General features: G+C 36.8%; 1 protein-coding gene across 1 annotated transcript in view; it reads right to left on the bottom strand.

The window, feature by feature from the left end:
- Positions 1-22,359, bottom strand: part of TMEM131 (transmembrane protein 131) — a 92,918-nt gene that overhangs the window by 51,356 nt on the left and 19,203 nt on the right. Inside the window, exons 2-4 of the mRNA XM_042866787.1 lie at positions 21,110-21,171; positions 11,791-11,831; positions 4,846-4,914 (exon numbers count right to left, since the gene is read on the bottom strand). Of these exons, the coding sequence (XP_042722721.1) occupies positions 4,846-4,914; positions 11,791-11,831; positions 21,110-21,171 (172 nt within the window). The remainder of the gene's footprint in view (positions 1-4,845; positions 4,915-11,790; positions 11,832-21,109; positions 21,172-22,359) is intronic.

Raw genomic sequence — 22,359 nt, forward strand, 5'->3', positions numbered from 1 at the left:
TAAAAAAAAAAAAAACAAAAAACAAAAAACAAAAAACAGACTGAAACTGTCCATTTAAAAGAATAATTATTTTCTTCTTACGGCATTTAGTTGAGATACTTTCATTTAGGAAAAAAAAAAAAAAGCTGGCCTGATTTAAAAAAAAAAATGATGCCAGTCTATAAGCAAAAGCAAAAAAAAATGTAAACTTAGCAGATGAATTATTCTCCCATCTCCTGTTCTTTGCAGCAAGATTGGAGAGAGTACAGAATTCAACCAACAGCTTTCCACTTATATGAGGAAATACTGGGAGTTACCTCTGGAGAATGCCTTCTGTAACCCATTCTTACAAAAAATACTGGCTCCTTACAAGAACTCGGGTTGGACATGAGGAAAAATTTCTTTTCCAAAAGAGTGCTCAGGTGCTGGAATGGGCTGCCTAGGGAAGAGATGGAGTCACCAACCCTGGAGGTGTTCAAGAAACACTTAGATGTTGTACTGAGAGACATGGTTGAGTGGGAAATAGGTGGACTAGATGATCTTGGAGATCTTTCCCAACCTTGGTGAGTCTATGATTCATGAAGGAAGTTCCTGATATTCAAGAGTAGAGAATTAGCAACTAGAACACTCTCCTGTTTCACATGGAACTATAAGCATTGCTGGCCGAGCGATCCAAGCAAAATGCTTCACTGAAGTAACCAAAACCAGAAGTTTGAGAATGCAAGCTTGTCTCATTAATTGGAAAAAGCAAAACAAACAAAAAGCAGAAGGGATCCATATATAAGGCTACAGTTCAATTGTTTATCAGCTTCCAGATTCCAGTGTTTTGGTTTTTTGTTGTTGTTTGTTATTCATCACTTTTGTTTGTTCTCAAACAAATGAAGAACATTTTCATATTAAACTTGACAAGAAGTTTGTGTCCACATAACTTGAAAAAACTTCAAAACAGCAAATGTCACATTTTATGCTAGAAATCAGATCCTGCAAAACACATCATACCTTTTCCAAGCAGTTAGCAAAATTTGGTGTACAGAACAGTACTAGCATAGAATTAATCAATAGTGTCACCAGCTGTAACAAAAACCAGTGTAAAAAAAGATTATTTGCTTTGGCGGCACTTCTATATACAAACAAAATCAGAGGTACATTTGGACTAAGTGTCAACTTACTGTCAACTCTTTCTTACATTTAAACTCCAACAGAAGTGAACATTTCATTTTGCAACATGAAAAAATCCCACAATCTCAACCTCATGCATATGAGGTTTATAAAACATGCAGTATAAATACTTGGCTGCATACATTGTAGGTACCTGATAGGTCCCAGCACACTTCATAAATATATTTTTGAAATATAAGAGAACAACCTTACATAAAATGACTTGGATAAACTCCTCAGTTGCTAAAATTGTTTGCAATTTACTGTTCAAAAACAGAACATCCTTTAAACAAGAGCTTAGGAATAAAAATGCTACTAAAACCCCTTCTAAGCAAAATATTCTAAAGGAAATACAAAACAAGATTGCTAATAAACAGAATGCTGGAAGATAGTTTCTTAGTTTTTTGGTGGTAGGACAGTATTCTATCTAGAGAGTGGGACTCAGCTCAAACTGAATGATGCACAAATGCCTATTCACCACAGAAGCATAATAAAAGCATGTTTTTGTACATTACCAATAACCAATCTGAAAACAACTTCAGTTTTAAAATAATTTAACATTTTAAAATGTTGGTGATGAGCAGTTCTGACTTGTAGCATCAGTATCCTAAAATCCTCAATATCAAACTACTCCATCATCAAAAGTTACTTCTGCCAAAATTGTATTGTGAAGAACTGACTTTTCATATTTTCAGAGTTGAATTAACATAGATGAAAGCAACGTGTTAAGATCTATGAAGATTTAAGTTCTCTCATAAAGCAGAAACAAGAAGAGAATGAAAACTACACTGCATCATAGTCTTCATCTAGATGGACCACCTGCAACAGCTCAAATATGAAGATGCATCTCAAACATGGGAAGCTTTACAGATAGTGACTGTCCTGTCAAAACAACTTCTGGGCAATCACCTTCCAAAGTTACAGAAGACTACCCAATGGTTACTGTCTTAACATCAAAGAAAGAAAAAAAGAGAGAGAGAGAGAGAGAAGGTTCTCATATTAAAAAATGAGTGATATTCCATTTAGTCTAAGCAGTTTCTTGGATCACTGACCTGAAAGAACCTGCCCCGGTCCCACCCCATTCCCAGAGGCTTAAAGTATATCAAGAACATTTGGGATCCTTTGAAGCAAAGATTTGCATATCCTAACATAGAGCACATATTTCTTGTGATAAGTCTGAGATTATCTGGACTGTCTTCAAAGTGGTAGAATACTGTATTATTTTGTGTTAAAGCAGCATTTCAAAACCAACTCTCGTATAATAGAAGTTTGCAACCACTGTAATCTCATCTCCAGGTAGAACACAAGGAAGTGTGTCTACAGGACTTATTTAGCAACTGAATCCCAGTTTTGATTTTAGTAAAACAGATTTCCACTAATATCACAGACAGTTAGTTGGCAAAATTTTGAAAGATGTGATTAAACCCAAACACCAGTAGCAGACCAAAAACGTTACAAGAAGTATGGGCTATCTTATGACTGAAATTAAATGTTGCAACTTCCTTTAGCCTAGAAATGATACATGTTGATAGCTTTGCATCAACATGACCTTTGGAACAAGCTTGCTCTACTAAATGCTACCTAGTAACAAAACACTCTATGTACAACTCTTACTCAGAAACTAAATACGTGTTCTAGGACTTCTCTATTGTCAAATAGACTTTTTATTGTCAAATAATTGTCAAAAAGAAAAGACAAAGTGAATACAAGAAAACCCTGTCTAATTTAAAAGGCAAAAAGCCAAAAGATTAAGTATGAATTGTTTTACTTCCAGGGTGCACGGCATATGCAGTTTATTCAGACCATAAGTTTGAGTTGCTCATCACGTCTCCAAGTCTGTTCACCTCTATTTAAATGCCTAAGGGTAGATTTTAAACTGAACACTGGGGCTCCAAATCAAAACCTTTTGTAAAGCTGTTTTTCACATCTTACTCTAGGTCTTAATAAACTAGAAGATTATTTCTGCCTGAGGTTATCATCTAAACAGCTAAATTAAGGATAACAGACTTTTAGATTAAAATTAAAAAAAAACCACCAAAAGCACAACACAATGATCCAAATTCTGACATACACACACGCTCCCTGTGTTAACAGATAGAAGTCAGCAACCCCTGAGTTCTATACTCACTGTACAAAACCTCTTACGCTTCTTGTAAGTAATTGATTTGCACTATTTTAATGGTATACTAGATCCATACTATTTTGGTGCTTTCAGCTTACATAAAAATCAAAAATATAATGAACAGCTTGAAGTATTCATATTCATGTCAGTGTGTGAACTAAAAGTAGTTCGTTTATTTAAAAAAAATGAAGTAGATTGGAAATCCACACAAAAAAAGTAGCACATACAGCCTCATCAGGTAAGTATGTAATATATAGATGACCTGCAAAATTAGCAGACTTCAAACTACATCAATCGAACATTTTTAGCCAATGAGAATTCAAAAAACTAAAAAAAAAAAAAAATAAAATAAAAAAAATAAAAAAATCTTTGTTGTCCAATTCTGTAATTACTATTAATGGAATATTTACTTGGTTTTAACAGCAAGTCACTTGAAATTAAATCAATACATTTTTACAGGAACTCTGGTTGACAATACAGGAAGGACACTGAGGTGCCGGAGCAGGTCCAAAGAAGGGCAACAAGGCTGGTGAAGGGCTTGGAGAATATGCTCTATGAGGAGAGACTGAAGGAACTGGAAGCACTGAAATAGGCTCCCCAGGAAGGTGGTTGAGTCACCATCCCTGCATGTGTTTGTGGATGTGGGTCAGGGACACAATTTAGCTGAGGGTTGTTAGAATTAGGGTAGTTTGGTTAGGTCATGGTTGGACTTAATGATCTTTAAGGTCTTTTCCAACCTGAGCAGTTTATGATTCTATGATTTTATGAAGAGCAAACTGCTGTACAAATTTCTAAGTTTGTACCACACTCAACTTTATAACTCTATAACACAGTAATGTTTGTTAGAGAAAAGATGCAGTTGAGCCAGACTTTCCATTCCATATTTTACTACTCAGCTTAGAACCTTGTTGTCCTCTTACCTATGACCAGTTACTAACAGCAACAAATATTTGATATTTTGAAAGAATAACGAAGAGCTTATTGTGATTTATTATGTCTTTACTACGATCAGAAAATAATGAGTTCCTATATTACATCATATTTCTGCAGACTGACACAAATAAGCTCTGTAAAACGAATGATCTCCATCTACCTTCATTGCATAGATATTAACTTTCTGTCTTTGGATAAAGGCTATTTCTAGAAAGCCACTCTTTGTAACCAATACAAAATTACAACTCCTTTTGCTTCAGAAGCAAGTATACACTGTATCAACACACAGGTGTCACCTTGCACATCTCTGTAATGACTATATCCATATTTAGCCTTTCCTACAAACAAGGAATAGGAAATTTTGTTAATAATCCACGGCTCATCTGTAAACAAAAGAGCCTTTCATCCAGCAGCAGTGCTGACTAAAGATGAAGGAAGTTTCTCACAAGCATTAGTGCACTAAGGCATACTTAGGCTGTTTCTTCTCCTCCGCTGAACTGCTAACAAGAATGTTCGAGATGTCATCGCTTCAGTTTACACTGTCCTGAAGTCTGAGTCAGGCACTGAAGCTGCTCTCCATACACCAAGCTGTCCTTCACTTTCCAAAGCTCTTCAGGTTTAAGTGAACTGATCAGAAAACTTTCTTAACTTACTGTTCATGGAAATCCAGCATCGGTGGCTCGAACCGCAGAGGTCGGCAATTTCCCCGATACAGGGATACACTGCAAGAAAAATTGAAATTCTTAAAAAGATACACTTTTTGCCTCCTTTCAGCTTGAATTACCCTATTCATTAATACAAATAACAGCATATCTAATTCAGCAGAAGAAACACAGCTTGACAAACTTGTCCACAATTTATAGTAGTTTTACGTGATTATGTTATCTCCAAGAAAGACTATGCAGAAGTACAGATATTGGAAACAGACATAATTGAAACTCATCATCAGTATTTAGAGGAAAAATACGTGTTGCAGTAAGCTAAGTAAGTTTACATCATCTTTCATAGCAATATCCAAACATTCTTCTCAGAATGCCCAGCAAATACATGACAATACACATGAGTTTCACTAGCTACACCTGTAGTAACACATAAACCATCTGGATCCAATTTGCTGGTACTGATGTCACGTGGGAGAAACCAGCCTACATTTTTGCTGTTAAGCCTCTTAGTACTCAAAATACAGTAACTTTGGTCTAGAAACATTCTTTGGCCTCACCTGTACTAATCTCCTGCTGGTACCTGAGAGACTACTGGCGGATGAAGGCTAAAATTTAAATACCACTCAAACCATCCAGCAGTAAAAACCACAAAGTATCAGAAACCACTCTCTGGTAATGTTTAATTATTATTTTTTTTTTAAGTTCAAACTGTCACAGTCAGAGAGCACAATCAATAACCCACAACGTAAGTTGGAACAATGAATACAAAGCAATTTAATTGACTGAAACATTTTCTTGTTCAGAATGAAATGACTGTGTCTGCACTCACATCTCTGTACGTCAGTAACACTTTATCTTAGGCTGAGTAAAATTCTTGATCGTACAATGAACAAAAAGCAGGGAGACAGTAATGGAAGGAAGGACTACACAATGGCTCTGGATCAATGGCTTTCTTTTTTTTTCTTATCATTAGCAAAATAGCACTCCTCTTTCAGATCCTGTTTTCTGACTTGGTATCAACAACTACAGACTCCCAGAGACCAAAATGTAACCAGGCACCCTGGGTAAAGAGAGATGCTCTAGAGGCCAACAGGGCAGGAGATGTTCCCAATCTACCTTATCAAAAGGAAAAGCAAAAAGGTGTAAGGTGTCCTCAGAAAGGCATCTGTGGCTAGCCTTATTCAGCTGAGGCCTTGAACTTGACCGATCTGTCTAGCATACCTTCCAGAAAAATAGCTGTCAAGCAAATGTAGATGCCTTTCCAAACTGTAGAACCGTTTCAACAAGGAAGGCATTTATAGGAGTGAAGCTTCAAAATTGGAGCATGAAATCTTAATGTATTCTCTAGTAGCCTAAAACTGGGCAACAACAACACTATAACACATTCACAGTATATTTTATATAAAAATATATATATACAGAAACTCTTAATTATTCACTCCAGTAATCTACAACTATATCCCTCCACTTCAAGTACAGTGCACGTGTAAGAGATCTATTCATGTTTTGAGCTGATTTACAGCTCTACGCATCCAGATGTTGAAGCATCTTCAATACTACTTAAAGCTTAGTCCTTAAAAATAGCCCTATCCCAAGATGAGGTGTCATACAGACTGCTTTAATCACACACATTTATATAAATCCGAAAGCAGTAAAAACACAGGTGCAAGTCCCAATGGTAGGAAGAACAGAATTTAAGCCTACAGGAAGCGCAATTCTTGCTGCTATTGTGCTGCTGTGCCTCATAGAGCAGTCAGATACGAGCTAAAACCAAACCTCACATAACATGTGCTCTGCAAAACCAGAGTTACAGACACAATTAAGCTGGAAAATTACAATAGTAATGAAATTTTGACAGGATGAAACAAGTTCTGAACCCGTCTTCAAAGTGATCACCTCCCTTCTTCAAAGCTTACTGTCCAATTTAAAAAAAAAAAAAAAAAATTGTAGCACTTTTTTTAACTGGAAATGGCAAAGCCCACACATCTCTATTGTCAAGATAATTGTAACACTGAACTGGAAATACATACTTTTCTTCTCAAGTGATTGTTAAAACAGTTCTTTCTATAATACACTGTAATTTCTTCCAGTTTCAAACTCCCGAAAGGTGAGCCATGCAGCACTTTGGTTTTTATTGGTAAAAGAACATAACCATTCCTTTTATGTAAAAGGAATTAACTTTTAAAAAGTTATCTGAAATATTTATAGTATTTCTAGGAATGATAGTGAAGATTTTTATTACAAAATGTATTAAAGTCACTTCACCTAACTTGGACAATCAGGATATAAGCAACTCTTCACATACTTGAAAAGTTCAAGTATCACTTGATTTAGTACAGATTTTTTAAAAGATTAGAGGTTAGTAAAGGCAGCTACATCATAGCAAACATCAACTGTACTATAAATAACATATACAATAAGGCTCAAATAGGAATGAGCAATACTGAATTCCAAGACTTTGCCTACTGAAAGGCCCAATTTGCTGCAGACTTACAGGATGATGATAACGCCTGTTCTGCTGGGCAATTGCTCACAGGAGGCTGGATACACCCATGGGTTGGGCAACTTTACAGTGTAATGACATTTAAGTTAATAATTACATATGCATGAGGAGCTCTAGGCTTCCCAGGCTTGCATCAGAATTACACATTTTTCTTTCCCTGCCCCTTCAAGTTTTCTAATCTTCAAGGTCAAGAAGAACATGAAAAAAAAAAAGATGCATTTGAATGAGAAAGACCTACTGACATCTGCCAGCAAGCAAGCTCCAGCAGACCAACAATTAGCCAGAAATCATCTGAATCTCTGAAGTTTTAGGAAAGGCTTGTATGTGGTACTGCCTCAAGGATGGTCCCTATGCTTCTACTCTTCTCCAAGAATTCTGACTTTAAAAGTGAGACTTCAGACTGAACTACATGCAGTCCTGGACACAACCATTTCCCTTGCTGTACCTCCATTCTGTCATCAGTGTGAGAGAGCATTTTCCTCAAGTACTTAAATAACTACTTTATCAGTAGAACATAGACACAACATACTACAAAATGTGATCCACAGAAGTGCAACTTAAAGTCCCAATAAGGTTATTCCCAGAAGCAAATACTAAAGATGCTTAAAATATCACTGCATGGGAAGACGGACGTCCACCAGTATCAAGACATCCTGCTACTTAAGAACATTTTGAAAAACATTTTAAAGAAATGCTGCCGCTTATCGCAGTATGATAGGCATTCAATTTTACATCATCCATGCACTTCTGCATTTGGAGATGGACAACATCTTTAAAGAGTTCTGCAAAGTTTGGTAGTAACTGTCTTTCTGTGTTCTCCCTTCACCATTCTGGGATTCCTGGAAGATGCTTGTGCTCTGTGGAATCTTATCTGTACCATCTTTAATTGCTACTGTGGAAAACTCAGATCTAAGGATTATATCTACATGCATCTTTCCCATATTACTTTAACATTCGTATAAAGAGTTTTACTTCTTTTCCTGTGCCATAAATCAACAATATAAAGAAATAAACACATGAGCATTAAAGCATCAAACCGAAAGAGATCTCATTGCTTTAGTAGCACTTAAACTCTCAGAAAGCCACTACTCTATTCTTTCTGTTGGCACAAAATAAAATGAAAATGTCTCCAAAATTAGCCATATTAGTTTTTAAAGTGGCAGAGTCAAATATATCACAATGGGTACTTTTTTTTTTTCATGGCAGAATATCCTTGAAAGAGCCACCTTAAAGATGAAATGTTTTAGGCTAGAGTAAGTAACCAATCACATTTCCCTGGTCACATTCGTGACCTTCAAGTATTAAAAAAAATAAGGATGCGCTGCAAACATCAGAAAATGTATTTAAATTTTTATACCTAAAACAATTTTAGAAATAAGAGTATTAAATGTAGTCTCAGTGAGAAAATCAGCTCCCACAAAATATTTGCTCCATTAAATACCTGGCATCAGTGACAACTGTAAGTGCAGATGAATAAAAACACTAGCAATAAAGGTTTTTAATAAACCGCATGTAGGCAGTGGTTGACTTATTTATGCCAGTATTAACCCTTCATCATGATAATGTGCTCATTATATCGAATGTTAAAACTTCAAAGTTTACTTTTACTTTCTCAGGGGTTGTGTGGGGAAAGCATAAGGAGAGAACAGAATCAACTGAATTGATGTACTGTAGTCCAATCACAGACAAGAACAAAACAAAAATTAAATGACTTGTTCAGTTCTCCCCTCCCACTTAGCATTAAAAAGCAGATCAAAGAATTGAATAAATTATGTAGATAGGAAAGAAATATCTGCAAGCTATATCAGGAAAGAGGTATTACAGTCTCTAATAAACACAATGATCAACAAGTCATCTAGAGAAGTTAAGCATGTGGATGAGACACTCAGTTTCTAGCAATGGCATTTTACACAATCACTTAGAAAGAAATATGTGCAGAAAAACAGTAGCCACAAAGCCAGGGAGAGAAACAGAGACAGGAGGCAAACCGAGTATTTACCTTGTAATACACCACTGAAAGGTATGCAGTGCGAGTCTTTATGTTTTTATTGCATTGTGACTGAACCAAATAAGCCACTGATATGAAGTAGAACACGCTGTATATTTCACAGAATATCCTGAGTTAGAAAGGACGCAGCAAGAATTGTTGAATCCTGGCTCCACACAAGACTACCCCAAAATCAAACCCTATATCTGACAGCAGTGTCCAAACGCTCCTTGAACTCCAGCACTGGGTGCCGTGCCCACAGCCCTGTGCATCCCGTTCCCCGCCCACCGCCCTGTGGTGCAGCCCCTTTCCCTGACCCCAGCTGCCCTCCCCTGACAGCTCCATGCCGTTCCCTCGGGCCCTGTCGCTGTCACACAGAGCAGAGCTCAGCGCTGCCCCTCCGCTCCCTGTGAGGAGCTGCAGCCGCCATCAGGCCTCCCCTCAGCTCCTCTGCTCCCAGCACAAAGAGGGACCTCAGCCACTCCGCACATGTCTTGCCTTCCAGAGATGAAGTCTTCACAGACATCATTTGAATGCTTTCTAGAATTTCTTCTACAATTCTCAAACTAGAAAGTTTTTCATATCTGTAAGCCCATTGTTTTTATTAGAATACACTCTAAAACACAAACTTCCAACACAGATAGAAATTTTCTCAGATGAGAAATTAAAACAAAACAAAAAACTTGAACTAATCCATGGCCTGAGCCTCTCTCTCAAGGGCCATAAAATTTCTGTGTTTTCTAGGGGACAAAGAAGTCAAACACAATCCATACATCCCAATAAAAGCAGCACTTTCTTGTTGCCATTGAGACAATTATTTAAACAATCTCCAAAAAGTCTGATTCAACATGAGACGAAATTGGGCCTTTGAAGTTCCATCATTATTCCTTTATGTATTCCTGTTTGCATACTTGCAGTCCGACTGACATGCTGCAGCACATACATGTACATCACTAAGTGGAAAATGTGGAGTCTTCACAGTTGAGAAATAAACAGGCAGAAGTGGTGAGTGGCAGAGAGAAGCCTTCTGTGCTGAGGGTGGGGAGGGGAGGAGAGGTGGGAAGGAGCAGGGAAGGTAAAGCAACAAGAGTTTTCAAGTTTTATGCAGCATGACTAAGCTACACTTCCTTAATTAAAAAGCAAATTGAAGTTGCTAGAATACAAGTTTGACAAAATTCACATTACCATAATATACAAACTGGCTGAAGCTTCAGATTAAACTATGCAGTAGCTGCCTTATTTCAATACGTAATATTAACTCTTCTTGTTTACATTATCAAAAGATAAAATAGATTTATTTTAATTTCACCCAGCATGAAAAACCTGCTACATCCTCAGAGATTCTTCAGCATTTTCACATTCGCTCTTTGCCCTTGCTAAGCTGTTCATCGAGTATTAGAAACTTAACACTAGGTAAGCCAAAACATATGGTATTTCCATATAATTCAGATTCACCTCACAATATTTAGGTAAGTATCTAATCAGGAAGTAACAGAGATGGGCAGCAAGATGATATCAACAGGGACGAAGCCTTTTTAAGTACAAAATGAGAAGAGTTTGTTTTTCACCCCAGAGATTTTTCAAGACTTCTTGCAAAAAGATGCTCTTAAGCTCACATTTAGGCAATACAAACATACACATACAGTGATCTGTGTTCCATTGAAGGCAAAGAACTATCTGAGGAGTCTTCAGAAAAAGAACTAGGGATTAGGAAGAAAAAAGGACACCTTTCGCTCCTCATATACTACACAGTTCCACGCGAGGGAGGAAAAAAAGCCAAAAAAACAAAAACTAAAGGAAAACTATTGAAAGCAACATCATAAAGCTGTTTTTCAAAAGGGTTCCTATGTTGCAAAAAAGCTTTTGCAGCATGTAAACAAATCCACTCCTTAAAACAGTCAGTGAAACAATACAGAAACCTACAAAAATCTATTCCCTTGTTACTTGCACAGAATTATCCTGTGGTATATATTACTAAGTGGATTAAAGAATTCAACTTGATGGATTCTGCAATTTATTTCTTATGCTAAGTAATTTAGCTGCCCAAGCCTGCACAATACTCACATCACCACTATTCACACAGTAGCAGTAGGTATTTTTAGTGTAATAGTCAAGGCTCTTGTTTGTTAGCAGAAAATTGTTATCAAATTCACATAAATCAGGTGAAACATTTCCTATTTTTCCTATAAAAAGCTTGTTCTTTCTCACACATTCAAAGAACATAAAAATGATATAAATAAGCAAAATAATTTTCTATTGATAAAAGTTCAAAAATCAAAATTAGAAAAAGTTCCACATTTTATTTTCTCTATATAATAACAATATTCAAATCTACAAAATTTGTATTTGATTTTTTTTCTAATACTAAGCTTTTTTATTCTTGCAAAAAATATCAACAATCTCACAATAGCATGGCTGTATTAAACTTTCAGAAAACTCTGCTTACCTTTTCTGTTGATATGAACTGAGGCCTATAGTTGTCTCAGTCTGTAAAAATAAATAAATAAATAAATAAATTGAAGGATCTGACAGCATTATATTTCCTGTGAGGGCAAAAAAGTCAACATCTCTAACAAGCTATTGACCATATTTTGAACAACAAAAGAGGAAGTTCTGATCAGAAGAGAAAATGTATAGCAGCTTTTTTATAACTACTTGTAGAAATTAAGCCAGCAGCTTCTATCCAAAGACCATTCAGCTCCAGACAAGAACTGAAGACAGTTCAAGTGATAGAACCTGCTACAAGCTGTGAGACAAGCAGTAACTTAAAGCTGAAAAGATTATAATGTTATAGGGAGCAATACAAAGAGCTACCAGAGACACAAGAAACAAATTAGAAAGAAAAACGTATAAAACAAGTATCAGCCAAGTAATAATCCTACTGGTGTTATTTAACTAGAAAACAAAGAACATTATAACTTCTATTTAATCAGGAAACTTCATCTCCTCTGCTAATGATCTCCCAGCCTCTATTATTGATACCTTTACTATCCCTCTGCTGGACACTACAGTTAACCATCCGAAAAGAAGGAGGTAAGGTTGTCTAAGAAATTCCAACTAGTTTGCCCTTCCTTAAGAAATCCCAGTCAAGAAGGTTCTGTATGGAATGTCCTCTTTGACACATTCAGACACGTGCATTTGTTAAATCCTCTTTTGATCTCCGGTTTGATGATCAGATGCAGGATTTCATTCCTACTCTTAAAAGCACCTCAAGGCCAAGATCAAGAACTTTAATCTTCTGCAACAGGAAAAGAAGGCTACCATTCTGACAAAGTCCATGGTATATATATTGACTCAAATGACACCATTCATAACACTACTAAAAGGAAGTTTTTTTCACAGGGTGAATGATAATTCTTCATTTTGCATTTAAGAACTAAAAATCAACTCCCTTGGCTGGGCATTTCATTGACTTCTAATTCATCTACAAGTTATATTTTCTGTCCTTTGCTAAGAAAAAAAAAAGTTTCGTTAAGAAAAAATAAACAAATCTTTACTTCAAATGTGAAAATCCCTACAAGAACTTTTTTTTTTTTTTTTGAAGACAGTTTGTTGAATTTAGTCATTTTTTTTTTTCAGTAATTATTACTATTGAATCGTTTACTTAGAAAAATAGGTTCAATTCACAACAAGGGATCAATTCTAGACTGGAAATGTAAGTAATATTTCAGATTTAAGATCAAATTATTTGGTTTAATAAACCTACAACTGATATCAAACTAAAAAAGCTGGAAGTGAATTTACTTACCATTTAAAAACCAAGATAACCTGAGGATTTGATTTTAATGACCAGAGAATCAATTATCTTTCTGCTTTTAAAGTCTCTGGGAGAGACAGGCAGACTCCCTGGCAAGGACATGGCAGGAGGAAGGGGTTCACAAGAAATTATGCTTTGAAGCACAGCATAATCAGGGCAGTTTTTCCTCAAAACAGAATTCTAAGAGACAACATAAGTTGATCTGTACTACCAATTTTATTATAATTCAAAAATCAACAAATTGGGAAGCTTTCACTCAAGCTTATTATATTTGTACCATAATTAGGAAAACAGCACATTTCTTTTTGTTGTTGGGGCTTTTTTTAATGCTTTTTTAATGCTTTTTTTTTTTTTTTTTTTTTTTTTTTTTTTTTAAGTAAAATATTTCAACTTGCAATTTTTTTCCTAGCTAAGCTCATACACTGACAAGCCTTGAGTTCAACCTCTTAATTTTTTTTTTTTTTGCTGCTCATAATTTTGCATTTCCAGTAAGACTCAAGTTAATACAGTACAGACATTTATGACTATTCTCCAAATTTCACTAGTTTCATTCTTCCACACTACGCATTGGTACCAGTGACCTACTGGAAAGAGACAACCAATAATTGCTGAGACAAAGTTCTTCACAAGTAGTCAGACAGCCAAACTACAACCCGAAGTTCACAGATATAAATCATTCTGAATTCCTTACCACCACCCTTGACAGTGCAACATCCACTACAATCAAGTACAATCTTCCTTTCAGTAATTGATTTTTATTCAGAGAATCATAACTAAGGCACATCATTAAATTACCAGCGGTTACCTGGCAGATGACAGAGCCAACAGGTCTGGATCCTATGACAAGGCAATCAAAATAGTTGCTATCAACACTGTCCCATCCTTGACAACTAGCTTTGGCTCTAGCAAAAGAGCAAATTATTACATTTTAAGCTATTTGGTAGGAAAAGTTGTTTGCTACCTACTCTTATAAATACTCTGACTAGCAGTCAACATGCCCTAACATTAGCCTTAGTGTAAGAGCCTACTCAGACCAACTTTTGAACAGAAAGCAGTGGAGACCAAACTTAACTCCAGAAAATACAGGAATGAACAGAAATACACATCATTAACAATAGCTGAACTACTGCACGGCTAGAGCTGTTGGGAGTTAAATTATCTGGATGATCCTGCACACAAGTTTACACTCTTGTATTCTGTAATTACAGACTTGCAGGGAAAATATTAGCCTAATGCCTGTACGTTGAGTTTAAAATCACAAATCACTTTGGCAAATTCTAAAAACAAAGTAAAAACCTACTGAAGACTTGCTTATGAAGAAAAGCCTGTTTGTGGTTACAGATGTCTGTTAAATACAAAGCAAAATGACAAATAAAATGACTTTTGGGAGGTTTGAAATCAGGGTCAGTCAAGAGCAAAGAGCACAGGAAACTCAGCAGCTCAACCATAGCATCATGGAACTAAACCAAAAATAAATCTCATGTGGCAGTTTCTATAATTATCGCTCATTTTTTATTGCATGTCAGCCTTCATAGTCTCACGATAAACAAAGACATATGAATGTGTTCAGTTACGTGTTTCAAATTACTTTTACTTGACCATCAAGTAGAATTATAGTTTCACAACAGTGTTTTCCACTGTGACTATATCCTTTTTCCACCTATCAAACGAATACCAAGAACTAAGAAGTGTGTATTGATCAATCTGCAGTATAAAGTGCAAGTTTTGCTGAACATCAATGGTTTATCAGGTAAAGAGAACTAAAAAAAAAGCTTTTAATAAATACAGGTTATTTTCCAGTGTAGAATATACATTTGTAATACAGCAATATTAGAAAAACATAATTTACAGGAAAGTATTATTACAACTTTTCTGTACAGAAATACTATGTAATAACAAATACTACCTTGCAATTACAAGCTTGATACAGATGAGCAAAAAGGCTGCTTGTGAACACTGTTAGTATTTCAAGAGTTATAAGCTAAGTTACGAGGGGAAAATTTCAATTGGAACAGTTTCGCAATTCAGCTAAGTGCCTAACAGCCACAAAAATAAGGTCAGCATAAGAAAAGAAGTAGAAATATACAACTGAGGGGGATAGTGAAGCAAGGGAGAGAAAGATCGCCCTTTCTGTCAGTACCATGTGCTTAGAAATCCTCCTACCCCAAATGCTTGCATTCAAGTCTTGGAGATACTTCAGAAAAATGCAAAAGCCTTCTGCATTGGTTTCAATACTTTAAACAACTTGCCCTGGGGGTTTGCACCCTCAAGAAAGATTTTACATAGACAATCTATACCTGAAAGTATACTCCACTAACTCAGCAACAGCTTTGGAATGATCCTGGACAAAAAACAAACAAAAAAAAAAACCCCAGACCTTACACTCCAAATGTCACTCTAGACATTAATGTTAACTTCAGCCAGAAAAGCAACAAAAAAGTCCCAAGCAACACTTACTTTAATCTTAATATCTCACCAGTTTGTTATAATAGCTAATCTTTATTTTTTGTAAGAGGTCACATTAACTAACACTACATTCAGTTATCTAAACATAGGCCTCCGTTGCCACTTGAGATCAACTGTCCATGGCAATGTGACTGCTGGCAAACTGTCTCTCCTCTGTCCTGTGCCATACCTGCCAGGTCCATGTAGATGTCTTTGGTAGTCCAGAGCTTCTCAGTAAGCGCTGGTTACCCATGTTTAGACAACTCAAACCACTAGTGTCTTAAACAAGGTTTAAAAAGGGTGAAAGGGGTGGGGTGTAGCGGGGGGAAACCAGAAAAAGATTTTAACCACCACTTGAGGTTTATTGGCACCAAGTACATTTCTTAAACATTAATGAAATTCTCAACAACCCAAACTTTCTGTATTCCTACACTCTTCTGGTTCTCACCTTCTATAAATGTTCTAAATATTATTTATACTGCAGCAAGTTCCCCACTTGTAGAAAAGCTACGTGCCATTAGCAACAAAATGTTGAGAAAGCTACAAAACTGATATAGATGTCTACTTCAGTCCACTGCTTCATTCATCATCAACTCTATGTTCAGACGGAGGATAATTAAAATAAGCAAAATTAATCATTAATATCTTGCTTGAGGTAATGAAAAAAAGACTGCTGTAATCTGGGAGGTAGCTGAAAGTGGACTGAGTCATTCTTGCTACACACTTTCATGACACAAACTCACATAAGGAAACAAAAACATCAGTTGACTTCAGCTGATGCAATATATGCTGTGGACTCTGGCTTTGCAACAGTCACCTACTCCTGGGCATCAATTAATGATTCTAAAGCCTGGGGGAGGAAATTCTTCCTGCACAAGAAGCAACTGCAGCTTTTAAGGTGCAGAGAGACTTGAGCAGCTCACAAGCAGTGGCAAAGAAGTGAGAAAATACCTTACACACTGTAAAGGAGTTCCAGAGGCCATCTAGTCCAAACCTCAGTACAGAGCTCCAGTTAGAGCAGGTCACTCACAGATCTGTGCTACTGAGTACTATCGTCTCCCAAGACAGCAGTTCTCCAACTTTTATAAATAACCTGGTTCAGTGTTTGATTACCCACAGGTTGTTTTTTTTTACATTATTCCACAGTTTCCCACGCTGCAATCTGCATCCAATGCCTCTTAAATTTCCACAGTGCATACTGTGAAGTCTATTCCATCAACTGCATACTGCCTTTGTGTAAAGAGCAAGGGAAATCACTTCCTTTATCTGGCCTCACTTTTGTTCATACCGACCAGTAGGCAGGTGGCTTTCTTCACTACCTACTACACAAGGCCAACTTCTTTCTCTTCAGCTTGTTGTCCAAGACACCCCAGATCTTTTCTGCTGCGCTGCTTTCTAGCCAGCCAGCACCCAGACAGCTGTGTTGCATGGAGTTATTCTGTCCCAGGTGTAAGTCCCTTTGAGCAGAAGCCTTGCCTTCCCATCTACCAACTACTTTGCCCAATTTGGCAGCATCTACAAACTCTGTGAGAGAGCTCTCCTCCCCATCATCCAGACTGATGAAGACGTCAAGCCATGCTGACCTCAATATCAAGCTCCAGGGGACATCACATGTAACTGACTGCCAGGTGAACTTTGTACTGTAGATTACACCCATACAGGTCAATGGCCCAGGCAGTTTTCCACGTTTTTCCTGCCCACTTACGTGGTTTGTATCTTAGCAGTTTGCAACATGAATATTAATGGCTATAAATACATGAAATGTGAATATTGCTACAGATCACGTCAAAGTCATTTTTAAGTCAACAAACAGTACAAAAATTTGAGGTAGAAACACTTCTCAACTTCATGCCCTGAAACAAGTTACGGTTGCCACTGGTGTAAAGACACTCCTAAATTTACCATGACATAAAGAATGAAGTACAGATTGTGCAGACAATACTAAAATTCCTTCAGCTAGAGATTGCAATGCTTACTCCCATGCATGTAACACAATCCCTTAGCGTTCAGCTTTCTCACTGTAAAGCCACTGCAAGTCATATTAAGACTTCTCCCATTTGATTTTAAGGATGGTTATAGTTCTACTTACCAACATTTGTGAATAACAGTTTACAGCAGTTTCCCAAAGACAGCAAATATATATTACCTATACAAACTCACAGTTTTCTATTTCTATTCCAGTGTTTCTTCAATAAGCAATAAATAGCAGTAAAAAAAAAAAAATTCTAGGAGTTAGCCTGTAAGAAAAGCACTTCATGCACTTAAGATTAACACAGCATGAGAAATTATAACAATTGAAGTATTTCACATTAGAAAATGTGTCTGAAATTTGTAGGACTAGGCTAGTTAAGGAATACTAGTACATCAAAAGAAGTACTTTTCAAACACTTAGTCTGAATGGAAGATCACCAACTGTACTGCGCTAGAAACTTGAGATGTTTATGGCTAGAGCTCTCACAATAAATAGGCAGACCTGGGAAACAGTCTTCTATGAAGCAAAAGCAAATTCTGAAGCATTGATTTTACGTCACTGTCTACTTTTCAAAAGAAAATCCTCAGAAAGTAAGCGTGTGTTAGCTTAATGTAGCTTATCCTTCCACAACTGTTACTTTTAATAATTCTTTCAGCACTCCTAATATTCACAGATGACATCATTGTCAGAGAGGCTGGAAGCATCTGTCAGGTTTGGATGAGGCACAGAGAAGTGGGCCTGAGACTGACAAGGTGAAATTCTGCAGGAGAGCTCAAATATAAAACTGGAAAATGCTGTTTAAATTCATAGGCAGAAGTAACAGATTTATTCAGATATAAACCTTCCATTTAAGCATACATGCTAAGGAATAAAATTCTCGCTCTGTTAAGACAGAGGGAAAAGCTATATGGTGCAGTATCGTGTTCACCTCAAATACTGCGTTCAGTTTTGGACCCCTCAAGAAGGACATAGAGTTGCTGGAACACATTCAGAGGAGAACAAGAAAGCTGGCAGAGACTAGAAGACAAGACAGATGAAGAGCAGCTGAGGGTAGAACTGGGGCTGTTTAGTCTGGAGAAGGGGAGGCTGACAGGAGACCTCATTGCTTTCTACAACTACTTGAAAGGAGGTTGTTGAAAGGAGCGTGTCAGTCTCTTTTCTCAGGTGAAAAGTGATAGGATGTGAGGAAACAGCCTCAAGTTGTGCCAGGGGAGGTTTAGATTGGGTATCAGAAAGAATTTCTTCACAGAAAGGATGGTTAGCCATTGGAATGGGCTGCCCAGGGAAGTGATGGAGTCCTGGAGGTATTTAAGAGACGTGTGGACGTGGCACTAAGGGACATGGTTTAGTAACAGAACTCGGTAGGTCACATTGATGGTTGAACTAGGTGATGTTGAAGGTCTTATCCAACCTAAATGATTCTCTAATTCTATGTGGAGCACACTTTCTAATCCATATACTGAAAGTCTAAACCCAGAAGCCGAGACTTTGCTACAGTTATCTACTAGCATTAATGACATTTCCATCGTGATTTTGCAATTTGTTTATTTACATACGTAAGGATTTGTGCTCTTTCACAAGATACAAATTTGTTTTTACAACAACATATCTGCTCTGCTGTTTTGTTTTTTAATTGCACTCAGTAATCACAAGAGGTCACCACATAAAAACTGACAGAACAGTAAATAAATTGTAAGCCAGAGTAAACATGCTGTACCACTCCGATTAAAAGGAACTGGCTTCAATTACGTGTTTTTACCCTAAGAATGATAAGATCTTAATATCATAACACCTAGCATATAAAGCAATTATTAACAATTTTTGTCTATCTTGTTGTATTTTAAAATAATTCAGCAACATGTTAAGAAAAGAAGCAGCCAAACACTACCCAAAGATTAGAGAGCAACATCCAGGAGTGTTTGACTTTGTCCCATCATCATATTTAAACCATTTTTTCACTGTCACGTCTGTAACAACATCAGAATGATTAACAATCCATTTTGTTTGGTTTTGGTTTTTTTACTTTGTTCATTATTGAGGTGTTTCACAGCAGTACTGTTACTTTCTATTCCTGAGAGCAACAGAAGTTGAATGCTAAAGTAACTGAAAAATTTTTAGGTTTGTCAGATTGGTTTTAATTAGTTAAAAAGGAGTAAATGTAGATATCTGAACTCATCCACATCCTTTCCATCTCAAAAACTGTGCTGACACCTTGGCTCAATTGATTTGGTCAGTCATTCTTATTAAACGCTTCTTCTCAAGCAAAATATATTCTAATTGAGTATGGAACAGAAGAGCTAAATCTAGTCATTTTTTTCTCCTATTTATTCTGGTAAGTGGTATTTCCAAGCAAGCTGAAGAAATCTCCTGAGTCTAACATGCAATAATTCAGACCGCAGCCAATATATGGAAATCTTCCCCTGCTCTATTCTGTATGTCAGTAAGTAAGCTACATATGTATCCAATAAGGGAAACATAGAATCACTCAGGTTGGAAAAGACCTGAAAGATCATGGAATCCAATCAGGACCTAACGATTCTACCCTAACAACCTTTCAATTGCTTAGATCATTGTGAGGGTTCTTATCCTTGTAGAGCATGACTTTAAAACCTGAAATAAGTTATTCTTCTGTTAAAGATCAAGAAGAAAAAACAGCCTAGGAAGGTAGGCAGGGGTAGGGGAATATATCTCCTATATCTAGAACAATAATTGTATTGTACAGTGAGCCCAGAACTATATACCCTTCACATTTGTAGACTCTACCAGACTAAACGGGAGGTAGAAATTGTAAAGCAAATACTGCATTGGTAACTAATGAAGCTAAACAGTCACCTGACAAGTGTTCTAACTGACTGAACAACTGTTTGCTTTTTTTCTCATCTTCTCTTTCTCCTCTCACCTATTGGAGCTAACAACATCCAGGAATTTGAACAAAAAATATTCTCAACATACATCCCTAGTGCACACATGAAATTCTAGTCAATACAAGTTCTGAACTCAGCAACTCAAAGAAGTGCTAAGCCATACTGCCATGACTTTCATCCCAACATCTACCATAGTATCACAATTTCAGCACATGTTCTTTTAACGTTACATATTTTCTAGGTACTATGTTGCCATTCTCCTCAGCTTTTTTTGGCATAAGACAAACAGACAAAATAGTATTTGCAGCTATCTCCTCACTGCATTGACTTGGGCTTTCTTTAAACCCAGTGGTAAATTGGTCCCAAGGCTACCTCTACACTAAGGAACCCTGTAACACTTCTCAGCTCCTCTAGTTGTGCATCTCAGCTCCGTATTCAAGATGAACCTTGAGCACAGAAAAGCCCCCAGTTTTTCTGAGAAGGAGAAAAATAAAATGTGAACAAACAGGCCAGAAAGAACTGGTGATAAGTTCCACCAGTTTCCTGACACAAAACATCAAGGGGACAAGAGCCTCAGGACACACCAAAGCACACTGATGAAGATAAACCTGGAAGGCCAAAACATTTTTGCCAACACTGAAAACTGCTTACCGTGAGTTTCAGAAAGTAGCTATCTAATATGAGATGATGAAGCACTGTTAATTCAGATAAGTTACTGAGTACATACCTGCAAAAGGTCTCCTTCATCAAAACGTAGCATTTCTATTATTCCATCCGACTGGATGAAAGCTGTGCAGAAAGACAAAAAACTGAAGTCAGTTAACAGAAAAACACCTTAGTAATAACAAGAGCAACATACATCTAAAATCTGCAGTACCTCATCTTGTAGATAGAGCTGTAAGCACCCAAAGTAACAATTCAGAGTTTGACAAAATAGCAAACACAAGTCTGGGATGCTAATCACTCTCAGAGCTCCTAGATGTTCATACATCTAGCAACATACTTTGCAGATCAATCTTCTGATATGAAAATTAACAATTTATTGTGGGCTCCCCAGAAAGACTGGCTGTACTAAGCTAAGTCAGTATTTGAACTGTGTGAATTACTGGGTAGCCAAACAAGTTCAATGCATTGAAGCCCAGTGAAAATTCTGACACAATTGGAATTTCAGCTTCATTTGTACACTTAAAATCTTAACAGTACATCTGGAAAATCTTCACACTGTTTCCTAATTCTCATTGTGACTCTCCAACTTGACAGTGACATCACAGAATCTGAAACAGCTTAGAAATGTTTGGCTTGAGAGCTTCCATATGCTTAAAGTCAATGAGTAGTTCATTCCTCAGTCACAAATAGAATACACAAAAACAACACAAGCCTTTGAAATAAAATACAGCTATAACCTCAAACCTGAAAACTGAAACAACACAAAACTTTCATACTGTGGTATCAACTGATCCCTTCCCTACCACTTTTTCTTTTTCCCCAGGACTCGTTTATCATTCTGCTTGATGACATTTGGAATGTAAGAACACACCTCTCTCTGAAAGGAGGGACAATTTCAGTGAGAAGACATTAAAAGTTCGCCAGCTCCCAAAAACACACTGTGTTAAGAAGAAAGTTGAATCTCAGCCCAAAAAGGGGGATTTGACTCTTTATCTCCCAGTTTGAAGTTCAGTGTTCCAATAAATACAATTATTTTAAGGTCACAATGCCACTTTGCTCAGATGTTTTAAAAAATAAAAGGAACATGCATTACTTTCAAATGTATGTTTGCACATCCTGTTCTGGGTTCCGAGCTCCACCCATTTTTAAGATAGATTCTCCTGAAAAATACACCATCCTATGTTTTGCCTTCTTACTACCAAAAAATGAAAGTTCACATAAAGCAAAGATTGCCACTGTCATCTCTGCTTCTCTTTTTTTTTTTCTTAAAGCAAAACAAAATGCCACTCCCTCCAAATACCGTCACACATT

Source organism: Lagopus leucura, unplaced genomic scaffold (genome assembly GCF_019238085.1).
Source record: "Lagopus leucura isolate 7727_CA_CO unplaced genomic scaffold, USGS_WTPT01 Super-Scaffold_100001, whole genome shotgun sequence".
Taxonomy (NCBI): Eukaryota; Metazoa; Chordata; class Aves; order Galliformes; family Phasianidae; genus Lagopus; species Lagopus leucura.